Source organism: Gorilla gorilla, chromosome 13, assembly GCF_029281585.2.
Source record: "Gorilla gorilla gorilla isolate KB3781 chromosome 13, NHGRI_mGorGor1-v2.1_pri, whole genome shotgun sequence".
Classification (NCBI taxonomy): domain Eukaryota; kingdom Metazoa; phylum Chordata; class Mammalia; order Primates; family Hominidae; genus Gorilla; species Gorilla gorilla.
The window spans coordinates 93,534,612-93,552,965 of NC_073237.2; the positions used below are offsets into that span (position 1 = coordinate 93,534,612).

The 18,354-nt window shown below is 40.6% G+C and overlaps 1 protein-coding gene across 1 annotated transcript in view; it reads right to left on the reverse strand.

Annotated features, from left to right (window-relative positions):
- LOC101147259 (ankyrin repeat domain-containing protein 18B-like) overlaps positions 1-18,354 on the reverse strand; it is a 66,288-nt gene that overhangs the window by 45,888 nt on the left and 2,046 nt on the right. The window contains 2 exon segments of the mRNA XM_063696606.1: positions 4,214-4,387; positions 10,728-10,842. Of these exon segments, the coding sequence (XP_063552676.1) occupies positions 4,214-4,387; positions 10,728-10,842 (289 nt within the window).

Below are 18,354 nucleotides of genomic sequence, written 5' to 3' on the forward strand. Positions count from 1 at the left end.
GCAATATAGAGAGAAAGTAAATGCAAAGCAGTCCCGTCCTTTTCACTCCTCTGTGCTTTCCCACACACTGTCTTGTGAACACCCCTCCTCTGCCTCCCCACATTAACTTCGGTCATCTCCAAAACTCCCTTTTTTACCAGTCCCAAAAATCCTTGCTTCTGTCTCAGCATTTAGCACAGTACATTGTAATTATTTCATTGTTTCCCACTGAAACCAAGAGCTTCTCGAGGGCAAGGGCTGTATCTTTTTTCTCTATAACCCTAAAACCTAAGACATAGTAGTGAATGCTTTAAGTTTTTAAAATAAATTAATGATCTAAATTATTATCTCTAGAGCCGTGTTTCTTAAACTATATTTCAAAGAATATTTGTTTTACCAGAAGAACTGTACCCCAACAAAAAGATTCCATGATCATCTGCATTTGAGAAGTATTACAAAACTGTATTACATGGCCAACAATCTAGAAATCCCTTGAACTTTGCCTAATCTCAATTTGACAATACTTTTTGTGGCAAACATTAACATTTTAGGAACTAGAGTTTCAGGGATACAGTTGCCAGAGCTTCCCAATACAAGTGAGAGTTTCCTCTGGGTGGCACAAACTTGCTTGATTTACTTCTATCAATGGTGTCAGGATGCCAATGTCAGGCACTCCTGATCCAAAGGGGCCACTAAGGAAATGAGCTCTGAATTAAGAGAGATTGGCTTCAAAATCACTTATTTTCCTTATTATTAAATAGTCCATGGGATTTTTCCTAATACAAGAAGATAGATTTTTATCTTAACGATTAGAAAGCTCAGTATGTTCTGTGTAAGACAGACCAGTTAAAAATTTTTGAAAATAAATATTAAAAAGCAAAGCTCAGTAAGAAATTCTATTCTCAATTATAATGATAATCCTGGGATGCTAATGCAACTTTACTTTTTAAATCCATTTGTATTGATTTCCATTTAAATTGCTATTTAACATTTTTTTTTTACTTTAGGCAAAATATAAATCAGAAATAAAAATACAATGGCTTATCAAAAAAAGTTCTAATACTGATGTATAGGGCTTATTTCTAGCATAATAAAAGCCAGTAAGTCACTTGCATTTTTTTCTTTTTTTTTTCTTTTGAAATGGGGTCTCACACTGTCACCCAGGCTGGAGTGCAGTGGCATGATCTCCACTCACTGCAAACTCCACCTCCTGAGTTCATGCCATTCTCTTGCCTCAGCCTCCCAAGTAGCTGGAACTGCAGGTGCCTGCCACCACACCCGGCTAATTTTTTGTATTTTTAGTACAGACGGGGTTTCACTGTGTTAGCCAGGATGATCTCCATTTCCTGACCTTGTGATCTGTCTGCCTTGGCCTCCCAAAGTGCTGGGATTACAGGCATGAGCCATCGCACCCAGCCATCACTTTTATTTTTAAGGGACATTGCTGAGAAGAAAGATATAATGTCTGCAATATTCATAATCTATCCACTTCTCAGCAGGAATAACCTAAAAAGGCTTCTAAGCATTCTTATGAGCAGATGACTATTTGTGGTATAGATATAAAAAAAGAGTTAAAAAAACTTCTGAATTCTAAAATTCAACTCTATAATTGAGGGACTTATATAAACTATAGACTATATATTATGAACCAATATATGGTGTCTTGAAAACCTTGAATTCTTCATGAAAACATACGATAAAAAAGGAGTTGTAAACTCAAATACTTATAAGGATGAAGGAGGTTACCTAAGTAAGTGAAGTACTCAGGTGGACACAGTAGCAAACTGGAGAATATGTGCCTCCTACACAGGGCAACCTCTGTGCAGCAGACCAAGCAGTGATGCGGTTCAGGGGACACCAGATTTGACTCTTAAGCCTGAGGTCCAGATTTCTGCATGAGTCCACTGAAGTTTACATGTTGACTCAATTCAAAGAGGCAAAGAACAAATCTATATGCCACATTTAGACTATAGCCCTTGTGTTTTTATATTTGCTACGAATGTGTTGCTAAATGATTGTGTATAAACCAAGTACTTGCATGTGGAACTTTTTCTTTCTCTAGTATCATATGTTTAATAAAAAAACTTAGGCCCTGATATATAAATAATAAAAATTGCTGTTAACACTCATAATACCCACCTCAAGAATTTTCCCAACATTTATTCACTTGCAATCTATGTGTATATAATTTTCCCAGATTGTTAACCAAATAGATAATTAGTTCATAGGAATGCTGAAACTAAATTATTAAAAGAATTCCTATTGTATTCTCACTGACTTCAAGGATTTCAGTGTTTAAAACTGACATCCTGATAATGCCAAAGCTCTATAAACTTAATAGACATACTGAGATAGTCCCTAATACAACTGCAACTGAAAAAAAAAGGTTCAAGATTTGCTACTGATCTAATTGAGAAAATTTCACTTGTAATGAACACTTGTTGACACATAATCGCTTGAATGGTGACAAAGGAACATGAAATTGTGAAAAGGGTCAGTCTCTACTTGTTGAAAGATTACCCACAAGTAAATTGCTAAAAACTTTCTGAATGGCAGTGAATGATTCATGGTGGGCAGTGAATGATTCATGGTGGGAAGCAAAAGGTGTTATTCTGTAAGCTGAGAGATATTGCCAGTGATATTTCCTTTCACTTCCCAGTCACAAACGTAGAGAAAGACAGATAAGTCAGGTTAATGTTATTGGAAAAGAGAACTTTGAAGAAAGTAGCACCTATCAAATGCCAACTCTTTTAGAGATTTCTTATGTCTTTGAGATACGGGAATTTATATACTGCACTTATCTATTCTGTGCTTCTTAATCAGGAGTGTATTCGAACACTGAGGTTTTTTTTTGTTTTTTGTTTTTTGTTTTGTTTTTTTTGCTCTTGTTGTTGTAAGAGACAAGAGTCTTACTATGTATTTTTGGTAGAGATGGGGTTTCATCGTGTTAGCCAGGATGGTCTCCATCTCCTGACCTCGTGATCTGCCCACCTCAGGCTGGACTCAAACTCCTAGGCTCAAGTAATCCTCCCACCTCAGCCTCCTGAGTAGCTGGACTACAGGAACATGGCACTGTGCATGGCTTCAGGAAAATATTTTTAACCATACATGTTCAGAACTTATTAGATCTATTACATCAAAATCCTCAGGGGAAAGCCTACACTTGTAGACTTTTAACAAAATCTCCCCAGGTCACTGTAATGCGCAATTCTAGCTGAGAATTACTGCAGCAGACAATCACTTCAGTTTCATCTCTCACCCACACAGCCAATATCCTTTATTAGCTTGGGATGTGGCCAGAGAGAAGAGTATGAGATAGAGTTATGTATTAAAACACCAGTGAATTTTCCTGGGTGTGGGTATAACAGGGACAAGTAAACTCAAAATCCCAGTTGATTTTGCTATTTATAAGCTGCTCATCTCCCACCTTCCCACCAAGATATTCTAGATTTGAAAGGAGAGTTTAGACTCTTAGCTAAGTGGCTGTTTTTGCCAGGATGTGTAGTAAGTCAGTTACTAATTTGTTCCACCCTTTGCTGAAGTGTTTCTCACTTCATCACTGTATATTCACTGCCAATCTGGTTTCCTCAGAGTCCTCTAAAAATTAATCTTTAGGCAAGTTTCAGTCACTCTTTTTACCAAACCAAAAATGATTACCCCAAAGCTGAAGAGTGTTTTGTCTCAATACATAAACTGGAAAAACAACAAACTAAAAAACAAAACCTCTTCTTGGCATTTTCCCTCATTACCTAATTTCCAAGTGACCTGCATGTTTTTGATTGCTCTCCTTTTCCCTTCCTATTTTTCCCTCTTAAACCTTGCCCATGAAAGATACATCCATTTTGTTAGAAGACTGTCAGCAGCAGCAAGACTTCCATTTATTGTAAGTTGTTTTAGTTTTGAGTTTTAAGATAAAGCCTATTTCCAGGGCAATTTTTTTCCTGTGATGTTTTTACACTAATTAGAAAAAAAATACACCTGGGGTAGGAAACAAATACTTGAAAAGAAGTTTTACCTTAACAAATTCACAAATACTTCCCATAAGTGCACTAAAATAGCTGTGCCCTCTAATGCTTCTTTAAAAGTATCAATATTTAAAGTAAAATTTTAGACAATTAAGTTATTTCAAAACATTTTCATTCAGGAAAACTTGAGTTCCAAATATGAAAAACTGACTCTTACCTATGTCAATGTTAAAACAAACATTTTGAAAAGAAAGTTGATTGATCTGTACCTTGTTTAGTGCTTTAATATTAGCATGGTGGGAAAGCAGTTTTTCTGCCAGTGAAGTCCCCTTATTATATACAGCATAATAGAGAGCAGTGTTGCTGTAGATATCCTTAATGTTTGGATTGGCACCATGTTCCAGGAGAATAATGGCACAAGCCTCTTCCTGGCAGTGTACAGCCTATCAGTGTTAGATAAAAAATTAGACTATAAATTCTAATAATTCAAAATACATATTCCACAGGTTCCACCAACTAGCTATATTTAAATGAGTCAAATTCATTTTAATTTGGTGGAAGAGCCAAGATGGCTGAATAGGAACAGCTCCAGTCTACAGCTCCCAGCATGAGCGACGCAGAAGACGGGTGATTTCTGCATTTCCATCTGAGGTACGGGGTTCATCTCACTAGGGAGTGCCAGACAGTGGGTGCAGCACACCGAGCACGAGCCGAAGCAGGGCGAGGCATTGCCTCACTCGGGAAGCACAAGGGGTCAGGGAGTTCCCTTTCCTAGTCAAAGAAAAGGGTGACAGATGGCACCTGGAAAATCGGGTCACTCCCACCCTAATACTGCACTTTTCCGATCGGCTTAAAAAAAGGTGCACCAGGAGATTATATCCTGCATTTGGCTTAGAGGGACCTATGCCCACGGAGTCTCGCTGATTTCTAGCACAGCAGTCTGAGATCAAACTGCAAGGCAGCAGCGAGGCCGGGGGAGGGGCACCCGCCATTGCCCAGTCTTGCTTAGGTAAACAAAGCAGCCGGGAAGCTCGAACTGGGTGGAGCCCGCCACAGCTCAAGGAGGCCTGCCTGCCTCTGTAGCCTCCACCTCTGGGGGCAGGGCACAGACAAAAAGACAGCAGTAACCTCTGCAGACTTAAATGTTCCTGTCTGACAGCTTTGAAGAGAGCAGTGGTTCTCCCAGCACACAGCTGGAGATCTCAGAACAGGCAGACTGCCTCCTCAAGTGGGTCCCTGACCCCTGACCCCCAAGCAGCCTAACTGGGAGGCACCCCCCAGTAGGGGCAGACTGACACCTCACACGGCCGAATATTCCTCTGAGACAAAACTTCCAGAGGAATGATCAGACAGCAGCATTCGCAGTTCATGAAAATCCGCTGTTCTGCAGCCACCGCTGCTGATACCCAGGCAAACATGGTCTGGAGTGGACCTCTAGCAAACTCCACCAGACCTGCAGCTGAGGGTCCTGTCTGTTAGAAGGCAAACTAACACACAGAAAGGACATCCACACCAAAAACCCATCTGTACATCACCATCATCAAAGACCAAAAGTAGATAAAACCACAAAGATGGGGAAAAAAACAGAGCAGCAAAACTGGAAACTCTAAAAAGCAGATTGCCTCTCCTCCTGCAAAGTAACACAGTTCCTCACCAGTAACTGAACAAAGCTGGACGGAGAATGACTTTGACAAGTTGAGAGAAGAAGGCTTCAGACGATCAAACTACTCCAAGCTACAGGAGGAAATTCAAACCAAAGGCAAAGAAGTTAAAAACTTTAAAAAAAATTTAGATGAATGTATAACTAGAATAACCAATACAGAGAAGTGCTTAAAGGAGCTGACGGAGCTGAAAGCCAAGGCTCGAGAACTATGTGAAGAATGCAGAAGCCTCAGGAGCCGATGTGATCAACTTGAAGAAAGGGTATCAGTGATGGAAGATGAAATGAATGAAATGAAGTGAGAAGGGAAGTTTAGAGAAAAAAGAATAAAAAGAAATGAACAAAGCCTCCAAGGAATATGGGACTATGTGAAAGACCAAATCTATGTCTGATTGGCGTACCTGAAAGTGACAGGGAGAATGGAACCAAGCTGGAAAACACTCTGCAGGATATTACCCAGGAGAACTTCCCCAATCTAGCAAGGCAGGCCAATATTCAAATTCAGGAAATACAGAGAACGCCACAAAGATACTCCTCCAGAAGAGCAACTCAAGACACATAATTGTCAGATTCACCAAAGTTGAAATGAAGGAAAAAATGTTAAGGGCAGCCAGAGAGAAAGGTCAGGTTACCCACAAAGGGAAGCCCATCAGACTAACAGCGGATCTCTTGGCAGAAACTCTACAAGCCAGAAGAGAGTGGGGGCCAATATTCAACATTCTTAAAGAATTTTCAACCCAGAATTTCATATCCAGCCAAACTAAGCTTCATAAGTGAAGGAGAAATAAAATCCTTTACAGACAAGCAAATGCTGAGAGATTTTGTCACCACCAGGCCTGCCCTAAAAGAGCTCCTGAAGGAAGCACTAAACATGGGAAGGAACAACCGGTACCAGCCACTGCAAAAACATGCAAAATTGTAAAGACCATCGAGGCTAGGAAGAAACTGCATCAACTAACGAGCAAAATAACCAGCTAACATCATAATGACAGGATCAAATTCACACATAACAATATTAACTTTAAATGTAAATGGACTAAATGCTCCAATTAAATGACACAGACTGGCAAGTTGGATAAAGAGTCAAGACCCATCAGTGTGCTGTATTCAGGAAACCCATCTCACATGCAGAGACACACATAGGCTCAAAATAAAAGGATGGAGGAAGATCTACCAAGCAAATGGAAAACAAAAAAAGGCAGGGGTTGCAATCCTAGTCTCTGATAAAATAGACTTTAAACCAACAAAGATCAAAAGAGACAAAAAGGCCATTACATAATGGTAAAGGGATCAATTCAACAAGAAGAGCTAACTATCCTAAATATATATGTACCCAATACAGAAGCACCCAGATTCATAAAGCAAGTCCTGAGTGACCTATGAACAGACTTAGACTCCCATACAATAATAATGGGAGACTTTAACACCCCACTGTCAACATTAGACAGATCAACAAGACAGAAAGTTAACAAGGATACCCAGGAATTGAACTCAGCTCTGCACCAAGTGGACCTAATAGGCATCTACAGAACTCTCCACCCCAAATCAACAGAATATACATTTTTTTCAGCACCACACCACACCTACTCCAAAATTGACCACATAGGTGGAAGTAAAGCTCTCCTCAGCAAATGTAAAAGAACAGAAATTATAAAAAACTGTCTCTCAGACCACAGTGCAATCAAACTAGAACTCAGGATTAAGAAACTCACTCAAAACTGCTCAACTACATGGAAACTGAACAACCTGCTCCTGAATGACTACTGGGTACATAACGAAATGAAGGCAGAAATAAAGATGTTCTTTGAGACCAACGAGAACAAAGACACAACATACCAGAATCTCTGGGACACATTCAAAGCAGTGTGTAGAGGGAAATTTATAGCACTAAATGCCCACAAGAGAAAGCAGGAAAGATCCAAAATTGACACCCTAACATCACAATTAAAAGAACTAGAAAAGCAACAGCAAACACATTCAAAAGCTGGCAGAAGGCAAGAAATAACTAAAATCAGAGCAGAACTGAAGGAAATAGAGACAAAAAAAAAAAACCCCTTCAAAAAATTAATGAATCCAGGAGCTGGTTTTTTGAAAGGATCAACAAAATTGATAGACCGCTAGCAAGACTAATAAAGAAGAAAAGAGAGAAGAATCAAATAGACGCAATAAAAAATGATAAAGGGGACATCATCACCGATCACACAGAAATACAAACTACCATCAGAGAATACTACAAACACCTCTACACAAACAAACTAGAAAATCTAGAAGAAATGGATATATTCCTCGACACATACACCCTCCCAAGACTAAACCAGTAAGAAGCTGAATCTCTGAATAGACCAATAACAGGCCCTGAAATTGTGGCAATAATCAATGGCTTACCAACCAAAAAGAGTCCAGGACCAGATGAATTCACAGCCAAATTCTACCAGAGGTACAAGGAGGAACTGGTACCATTCCTTCTGAAACTATTCCAGTCAATAGAAAAAGAGGGAATCCTCCCTAACTCATTTTATGAGGCCAGCATCATCCTGATACCAAAGCCGGGCAGAGACACAACCAAAACAGAGAATTTTAGACCAATATCCTTGATGAACATTGATGCAAAAATCCTCAATAAAATACTGGCAAACCGAATCCAGCAGCACATCAAAAAGCTTATCCACCATGATCAAGTGGGCTTCATCCCTGGGATGCAAGGCTGGTTCAATATACGCAAATCAATAAATGTAATCCAGCATATAAACAGAACCAAAGACAAAAACCACATGATTATCTCAATAGATGCAGAAAACGCCTTTGACAAAATTCAACAACTTTCATGCTAAAAACTCTCAATAAATTAGGTACTGATGGGGCGTATCTCAAAATAATAAGAGCTATCTATGACAAACCCACAGCCAATATCATACTGAATGGGCAAAAACTGGAAGCATTCCCTTTGAAAACTGGCACAAGACAGGGATGCCCTCTCTCACCACTCCTATTCAACATAGTGTTGGAAGTACTGCCCAGGGCAATTAGGCAGGAGAAGGAAATAAAGGGTATTCAGTTAGGAAAACAGGAAGTCAAATTGTCCCTGTTTGCAGAGGACATGATTGTATATCTAGAAAACCCCACTGTCTCAGCCCAAAATCTCCTTAAGCTGATAAGCAACTTCAGCAAAGTCTCAGGATACAAAATCAATGTACAAAAATCACAAGCATTCTTATACACCAATAACAGACAAACAGAGAGCCAAATCATGAGTGAACTCCCATTCACAATTGCTTCAAAGAGAATAAAATACCTAGGAATCCAACTTACAAGGGATGTGAAGGACCTCTTCAAGGAGAACTACAAACCACTGCTCAAGGAAATAAAAGAGGATACAAACAAATGGAAGAACATTCCATGCTCATGGGTAGGAAGAATCAATATCGTGAAAATGGCCATACTGCCCAAGGTAATTTACAGATTCAATGCCATCCCCATTGAGCTACCAATGACTTTCTTCACAGAATTGGAAAAAACTATTTTAAAGTTCATATGGAACCAAAAAAGAGCCTGCGTCGCCAAGTCAATCCTAAGCCAAAAGAACAAAGCTGGAGGCATCACACTACCTGACTTCAAACTATACTACAAGGCTACAGTAACCAAAACAGCATGGTACTGGTACCAAAACAGAGATATAGATCAATGGAACAAAACAGAGCCCTCACAAATAGTGCCGCATATCTACAACTATCTAATCTTTGACAAACCTGAGAAAAACAAGCAATGGGGAAAGGATTCCCTATTTAATAAATGGTGCTGGGAAAACTGGCTAGCCATATGTAGAAAGCTGAAACTGGATCCCTTCCTTATACCTTATACAAAAATTAATTCAAGATGGATTAAAGACTTAAATGTTAGACCTGAAACCATAAAAACCCTAGAAGAAAATCTAGGCATTACCATTCAGGACATAGGCATGGGCAAGAGCTTCATGTCTAAAACACCAAAAGCAATGGCAACAAAAGCCACAATTGACAAATGGGATCTAATTAAACTAAAGAGCTTCTACACAGCAAAAGAAACTACCATCAGAGTGAACAGGCAACCTGCAAAATGGGAGAACATTTTCGCAACCTACTCATCTGACAAAGGGCTAATATCCAGAATCTACAATGAACTCAAACAAATTTACAAGAAAAAAACAAACAACCCCATCAAAAAGTGGGTGAAGGACATGAACAGACACTTCTCAAAAGAAGACATTTATGCGGCCAAAAAACACATGAAAAAATGCTCACCATCACTGGCCATCAGAGAAATGCAAATCAAAACCACAATGAGATACCATCTCACACCAGTTAGAATGGCGATCATTAAAAAGAAAGGAAACAACAGGTGCTGGAGAGGATGTGGAGAAATAGGAACACTTTTACACTGTTGGTGGGACTGTAAACTAGTTCAACCATTGTGGAAGTCAGTGTGGCGATTCCTCAGGGATCTAGAACTAGAAATACCATTTGATCCAGCCATCCCATTACTGGGTATATACCCAAAGGATTATAAATCATGCTGCTATAAAGACACATGCACACGTATGTTTACTGTGGCACTATTCACAATAGCAAAGACTTGGAACCAACCCAAATGTCCAACAATGATAGACTGGATTAAGAAAATGTGGCACATATACACCATGGAATACTATGCAGCCATAAAAAATGATGGGTTCATGTCCTTTGTAGGGACATGGATGAAATTGGAAATCATCATTCTCAGTAAACTATCGCAAGGGCGAAAAACCAAACACCGCATAGGTGGGAATAGGTTCCCACCGCATAGGTTCTCACTCATAGGTGGGAATTGAACAATGAGAACACATGGACACAGGAAGGGGAACATCACACACCAGGGCCTGTTGTGGGGTGGGGGGAGAGGGGAGGGATAGCATTAGGAGATATACTAATGCTAAATGACGAGTTAATGGGTGCAGTACACCAGCATGGCACATGTATACATACGTTAACTAACTTGCACATTGTGCACAAGTACCCTAAAACTTAAAGTATAATAATAATAAAATTCATTTTAATTCTATGTATTTAAATCAAATGCATTTCATGCTGAAAGAGTTGGCTACTATGTACCTTCATTAAAGACGTCCTGTTTAGTCTGTCACAGATGTCAATCAGGCATCTTCTCCCCAGCAAGAGAGTGACCACTTCCACATGGCCATGGGCAGAGGCCAAATGTAGAACAGTCCTAAGAGAGTGAGAGGAGTTTTCAGGAAATGTAGTGCAGTATCTCAAAACCTACAATGGTTCATGTAATTGTATACATTGAATGGCATGTTATTCCTCTGCCTTCAAAACAAACAATTTTCTTTTGAAGAAAGTACAATATTTATTAGCTCTTACTGCTCCCTACCTTAATGAAACAGCAGCCTATTTGGATAGAATGAGCTTGGTGTTTGGATTCAGTTCAACTAGGGTTTGAGTTCCACTTTGAACTCAGTCACATACCAGCTATTGCTTAGCCTTTCTGTGCCGGAACTTCCTCATGAATAAAGATGACAAAGCAGCTAGCTCACAAGACACCAGTGTGATGCTTAAATGAGACTCAATGTAAAGCATTTAGAACCACTTCCAGAACAAGCAACAACTCAATAATTGTTAGATTTTTGTTTGTTGAGACAGTCTTGCTCTGTTGCCCAGGCTGGAGTGCAATGGTGTATTTATGCCTCACTGCAGCCTGGAACTCGCAGGCTCAAGCAATCCTCCTGCCCAGCCTCCTGAGTAGCTGGGACCACAGGAGTGCACCAGCATGATCAGCTAATTTTTAAAATTTTTTTGTAGAGTAGGAATGTCACTTTGTTGCCCAGGCTGGTCTCAAACTCCTAGCATTGTGGGAACTTCCCACCTCAGCTTTCCAAAGTTCTGGAATAACAGCTGTGAGCCACGCACTCAGCCAGATGTTATAATTATTACTATTACTACTCCTTAACAAAAACATTTTAATTAAGTAAAATGATACAATTATTGCTATTTTGCAGGATGATTTAAAGATTAGGTCACATTTCAGAATATCTGATATTGGAACAGTATTTATAATTCATAATTTTTTATAACTATAATTGGTAGCATTTAAAAATCATCTTCTTAATATAGAAAATAGTAGGGTATCACACAATCCATGAGGCCTTACAGTAAGTAGAATACTGTATACACAGCAGGTCTAGGGCAGTTCTAGGCATCTAACTGACACTTAAATACATTTTAATTCCTAAAAGTACCATGGGGAAAGAGCACTGAAATAACAACATATTTTTTAAACAAATTACTTCTTACTCTGATTTTTAAAAATGTGAAGCTGTCCGGGTGCGGTGGCTCATGCCTGTAATCCCAGCACTTTGGGAGGCCAAGGTGGGTGGATCTGTAGGTCAGGAGTTCAAGACCAGCCTGGCCAACATGGTGAAACCCCGTCTCTACTAAAACTACAAAAATTAGCTGGGCGTGGTAGCAGGCACCTGTAATCACAGCTACTCAGGAGGCTGAGGCAGGATAATCACTTGAACCTTGGCAGCAGAGGTTGCAGTGAGCTGAGATCACGCCACTGCACTCCAGCGTAGGCGACAGAGTAAGACTCTGTCTCAAACAAAACAAAACAAAACAAAAAAACCGTGAAGCTAAAGGAAACTCATGATTGAGATGAACAGGTATGGCTCATTTTAGTGAACACTTAGATTTACAGAATATATGCAAATCAGACTTTCCAATGATTAATATTAGTATTTAAGACTGATAAATTTTCAAAAGGGCAGTTAAAGGTTATCTCTTATTGTTTTCTACCTTCAGAAATGCTTTTGCTTGAAAGGTGGGAGGAAAAGCTTCAATAAGATTAAGTCCTACTATTCCCATTTTAAATCTCTCATCTTGCTGAGGCAGAACAGGTAAACAAAGTTTTTAAGTATGGAAGGGTCCTGGGAGATAGTGCAAAATGTCTGCTACATAACATATTCAGGTTATGTTTGATGAATAAATGGATTGATAGAATAGAGTTGGGGAGCTCAATATTTTTAAATACAACTTCTATAAACCAATATTTTTGTGATAGTAATAATATTTGCTATTTGTTATAAGACTACAACCATAATGAAATTATTAATCTATCATTGTTTGCCTATATGTAATGAATCTATACATAAGAAAAACATATACACATAATAAAGTATATACATAAAATCTGCAAGCAGATAAAAAGATTCCCTTTTTACTTCTGAAGAAGCTAAAAGTTCAAACAAGATAACAACCCTCACAATAATAATGATAAAAAACAGTGAGAAATTATTTTTATCTATACAAGGTTCACATTTCTCTCTTCCCAAAATTTATTCCATTAATAATAAATTTTTACTAGAAATTTTATAAATGCTCACTTCAGAAATCAAACATGAGAAAGGAACAAAAAACTTTAAAATACAAATGCTCAGAAGTTACAAATTTTATCCTATTTTGTACATAGTTTTGCCTAACACCAGACCATAGTATGTTTGTGTGTATGTGCAAGGAAACTGATTTCTTTTTCCTCACTGGCTGTAACAAAATGCATTTTCACACGTCAACATACTTCTCTACCTACTGCCACCTTCAATGGCCACATATCCATTCTATGGGTTCTTGTTAACATAAATGCTGGGGAAAAAAGTGCATGTATCTCTATTTTCTGAAGGTATTTTATTCCAATGGAATTGATGGGTAAAGGGCATATACATTTTTAAAATGTGGTAATTATCTCCAAATTATCCACTTGAAAAGTCATCAGCAAGTTAAACTTCAAGCAGCAGTGTAAGTGCCACTGCTCTTTATTCTCACAAACACTGTGGATGGAAAACAGTCTCATTCCTCTTTTAACTTAAATTCTCTTATGAGAAACACTAAGGAATTTTTCCTATGTACATAAGTAACTTGTGGATCTGCAAAAAGTACTTTGCTCACTTTTAGAGTTCTTTTCTTTTGGATTTGATTGGAAAGAATTCCCTGTAAAATAAAGATGTGCTTTTTATCTGTATATATATATATAACTGATATATATATAACATTATATTAGTAATACATACAATTTGTTATACATATAATCAGTAATATATATATAATAAAGAATAAATTCCCTGTAGGATGAAGATACACTTTTCATCTGAATACATATTTTTATATATTAGTAAAAATATATATGGTAAATATTTTTCAGGTGTGTTATCTGTCAGACCTCTGAGCCTAAGCCAAGCCATCGCATCCCCTGTGACTTGCACGTATACGCCCAGATGGCCTGAAGTAACTGAAGAATCACAAAAGAAGTGAATATGCCTTGCCCCACCTTAACTGATGACATTCCACCACAAAAGAAGTGTAAATGGCCGGTCCTTGCCTTAACTGATGACATTACCTTGTGAAAGTCCTTTTCCTGGCTCAAAAAGCACCCCTACTGAGCACCTTGCAACCCCTACTCCTGCCCACTGAGCACCTTGCGACCCCAACTCCTACCCGCCAGAGAACAAACCCCCTTTGACTGTAATTTTCCTTTACCTACCTAAATCTTATAAAACGGCCCCACCTTTATCTCCCTTGGCTGACTCTCTTTTCGGACTCAGCCCACCTGCACCCAAGTGAAATAAACAGCCATGTTGCTCACACAAAGCCTGTTTGGTGGTCTCTTCACACGGACACGCATTAAATTTGGTGCCGTGACTCGGATTGGGGGACCTCCCTTGGGAGATCAATCCCCTGTCCTCCTGCTCTTTGCTCTGTGAGAAAGATCCACCTACGACCTCAGGTCCTCAGACCGACCAGCCCAAGAAACATCTCACCAATTTCAAATCCGGTAAGCGGCCTCTTTTTACTCTCTTCTCCAACCTCCCTCACTATCCCTCAACCTCTTTCTCCTTTCAATCTTGGTGACACACTTCAATCTCTCCCTTCTCTTAATTTCAATTCCTTTCATTTTCTGGTAGAGACAAAAGAGACATGTTTTATCCGTGAACCCAAAACTCTGGCGCCGATCATGGACTAGGAAGGCAGCCTTCCCTTGGTGTTTAATCATTGCAGGGATGCCTCTCTGATTATACACTCATGTTTCAAGGGTGTCACACCACGCAGGGACGCCTGCCTTGGTCCTTCACCCTTAGTGGCAAGGGCAAGTACCCCTCATCCCCTTCTCCTTCACCCTTAGCGGCAAGTCCCGCTTTCCTAGGGCAGGGGCAAGTACCCCTCAGCCCCTTCTCCTTCACCCTTAGCGGCAAGTCCCGCTTTCCTGGGGCAGGGGCAAGTACCCCTCAACCCCTTCTCCTTCACCCTTAGCAGCAAGTCCCGCTTTCCTAGGAGGCAAGAACCCCCCAATCGCTTATTTCCGCACCCCAACCTCTTATCTCTGTGCTTCAATCCCTTACTTCTGCACCCTGACCTCTTATCTCTGTGCCTCAATCCCTTATTTCTGTGCCCCAACCCCTTCTCTGCTTTTCTGGTGGGCAAGAACCCCCCACCCCTTCTCCGTGTCTCTACTCTTTTCTCTAGGCTTGCCTCCTTCACTATAGGTAAGCTTCCACCTTCCATTCCTCCTTCTTCTCCCTTAGCCTGTGTTCTCAAAAACTTAAAACCTCTTCAACTCACACCTGACCTAAAACCTAAATGCCTTATTTTCTTCTGCAATACCGCTTGACCCCAATACAAACTCAACAGTAGTTCCAAATAGCCAGAAAATGGCACTTTGAATTTTTCCATCCTGCAAGATCTAAATAATTCTTGTCATAAAATAGGCAAACGGCCTGAGGTGCCTGACGTCCAGGCATTCTTTTATACATCAGTCCCGTCCTAGTCTCTGTGCCCAGTGCAACTCGTCCCAAATCTTCCTTCTTTCCCTCCCGCCTGTCCCCTCAGTACCAACCCCAAGTGTCCCTGAGTCTTTCTAATCTTCCTTTTCTACAGACCCATCTGACCTCTCCCTTCCTCCCCAGGCTGCTCCTCGCCAGGCCGAGCTAGGTCCCAATTCTTCCTCAGCCTCTGCTCCTTCACCCTATAATCTTTTTATCACCTCCCCTCCTCACACCTGGTCCGGCTTACAGTTTCATTCCATGACTAGCCCTCCCCCTCCTGCCCAGCAATTTACTCTTAAAAAGGTGGCTGGAGCTAAAGGCATAGTCAAGGTTAATGCTCCTTTTTCTTTATCCCAAATCAGATAGCGTTTAGGCTCTTTTTCATCAAATATAAAAATCCAGCCCAGTTCATGACTTGTTTGGCAGCAACCCTAAGACACTTTACAGCCCTAGACCCTAAAAGGTCAAAAGGCCATCTTATTCTCAAAATACATTTTATTACCCAGTCTGCTCCCGACATTAAATAAAACTCCAAAAATTAAATTCCGGCCCTCAAACCCCACAACAGGATTTAATTAACCTCGCCTTCAAGGTGTACCATAATAGAAAAAGGTTGCAATTCCTTGCCTCCACTGTGAGACAAACCCCAGCCACATCTCCAGCACACAAGAACTTCCAAACGCCTGAACTGTAGCAGCCAGGCGTTCCTCCAGAACCTCCTCCCCCAGGAGCTTGCTACACGTGCTGGAAATCTGGCCACTGTGCCAAGGAATGCCCGCAGCCCAGGATTTCTCCTAAGCCGTGTCCCATCTGTGCAGGACCCCACTGAAAATCGGACTGTTCAACTCACCTGGCAGCCACTCCCAGAGCTCCTGGAACTCTGGCCCAAGGCTCTCTGACTGACTCCTTCTTGGCTTACCGGCTGAAGACTGACGCTGCCTGATCGCCTCAGAAGCCCCGTAGACCATCACGGACGCCGAGCTTTAGGTAACTCACAGTGGAGGGTAAGTCCGTCCCCTTCTTAATCAATATGGAGGCTACCCACTCCACATTACCTTCTTTTCAAGGGCCTGTTTACCTTGCCTCCATAACTGTTGTGGATATTGACAGCCAGGCTTCTAAACCTCTTAAAACTCCCCAACTCTGGTGCCAACTTAGACAATACTCTTTTAAGCACTCCTTTTTAGTTATCCCCACCTGCCCAGTTCCCTTATTAGGCTGAGACACTTTAACTAAATTATCTGCTTCCCTATTCCTGGACTACAGCTATATCTCATTGCTGCCCTTCTTCCCAGTCCAAAGCCTCCTTTGCGTCCTCCTCTTGTATCCCCCCACCTTAACCCACAAGTATAAGATACCTCTACTCCCTCCTTGGCGACCGATCATGCACCCCTTACCATCTCATTAAAACCTAATCACCCTTACCCCACTCAACGCCAATATCCCATCCCGCAGCACACTTTAAAAAGATTAAAGCCTGTTATCACTCGCCTGCTACAGCATGGCCTTTTAAAGCCTATAAACTCTCCTTACAATTCCCCCATTTTACCTGTCCTAAAACCAGACAAGCCTTACAAGTTAGTTCAGGATCTGCACCTTATCAACCAAATTGTTTTGCCTATCCACCCCGTGGTGCCAAACCCATATACTCTCCTATCCTCAATAACTGCCTCTACAACCCATTATTCTGTTCTAGATCTCAAACATGCTTTCTTTACTATTCCTTTGCACCCTTAATCCCAGCCTCTCTTCGCTTTCACTTGGACTGACCCTGACACCCATCAAGCTCAGCAAATTACCTAGGCTGTACTGCCGCAAAGCTTCACAGATAGCCCCCATTACTTCAATCAAGCCCAAATTTCTTCCTCATCTGTTACCTATCTCGGCATAATTCTCATAAAAACACACGTGCTCTCCCTGCCAATCGTGTCTGACTGATCTCTCAAACCCAAGCACCTTCTACAAAACAACTCTTTTCCTTCCTAGGCATGGTTAGCGCGGTCAGAATTTTTACACAAGAGCCAGGACCACACCCTGTAGCCTTTCTGTCCAAACAACTTGACCTTACTGTTTTAGCCTAGCCCTCATGTCTGCGTGCAGTGGCTACTGCTGCTTTAATACTTTTAGAGGCCCTCAAAATAAGTAGAGGCCTTTCCTACAGGGTCTGAGAAGGCCACCGCAGTCATTTCTTCCGTTCTGTCAGACATAATTCCTCAGTTTAGCCATCCCACCTCAATACAGTCTGATAACAGACGAGCCTTTATTAGTCAAATCATCCAAGCAGTTTTTCAGGCTCTTAGTATTCAGTGAAACCTTTATATCCCTTATGGTCCTCCATCTTCAAGAAAAGTAAAATGGACTAAAGGTTTTTTAAAAACACACCTCACCAAGCTCAGCCACCAACTTAAAAAGGACTGGACAATACTTTTACCATTTTCCCTTCTCAGAATTCAGGCCTGTCCTCGGAATGCTACAGGGTACAGCCCATTTGAGCTCCTATATAGACACTCCTTTTTATTAGGCCCCAGTCTCATTCCAGACACCAGACCAACTTAGACTGTGCCCCCCAAAAAACTTGTCATCCCTACTATCTTCTGTCTAGTCATACTCCTATTCACCGTTCTCAACTACTCATACATGCCCTGCTCTTGTTTACACTGCTGGTTTACACTGTTTTTCCAAGCCATCACAGCTTATATCTCCTGGTGCTATCCCCAAACTGCCACTCTTAACTCTTGAAGTAAATAAATAATCTTTGCTGGCAGGACTATGCTGAATCTCCTTAGGCACTCTCTAATCAGATATCCTGAGTCGTCCCAATTCTTAGACCTTTTATACCTGTTTTTCTCCTTCTGTTATTCCATTTAGTTTCTCAATTCATCCAAAACCGTATCCAGGCCATCACCAAT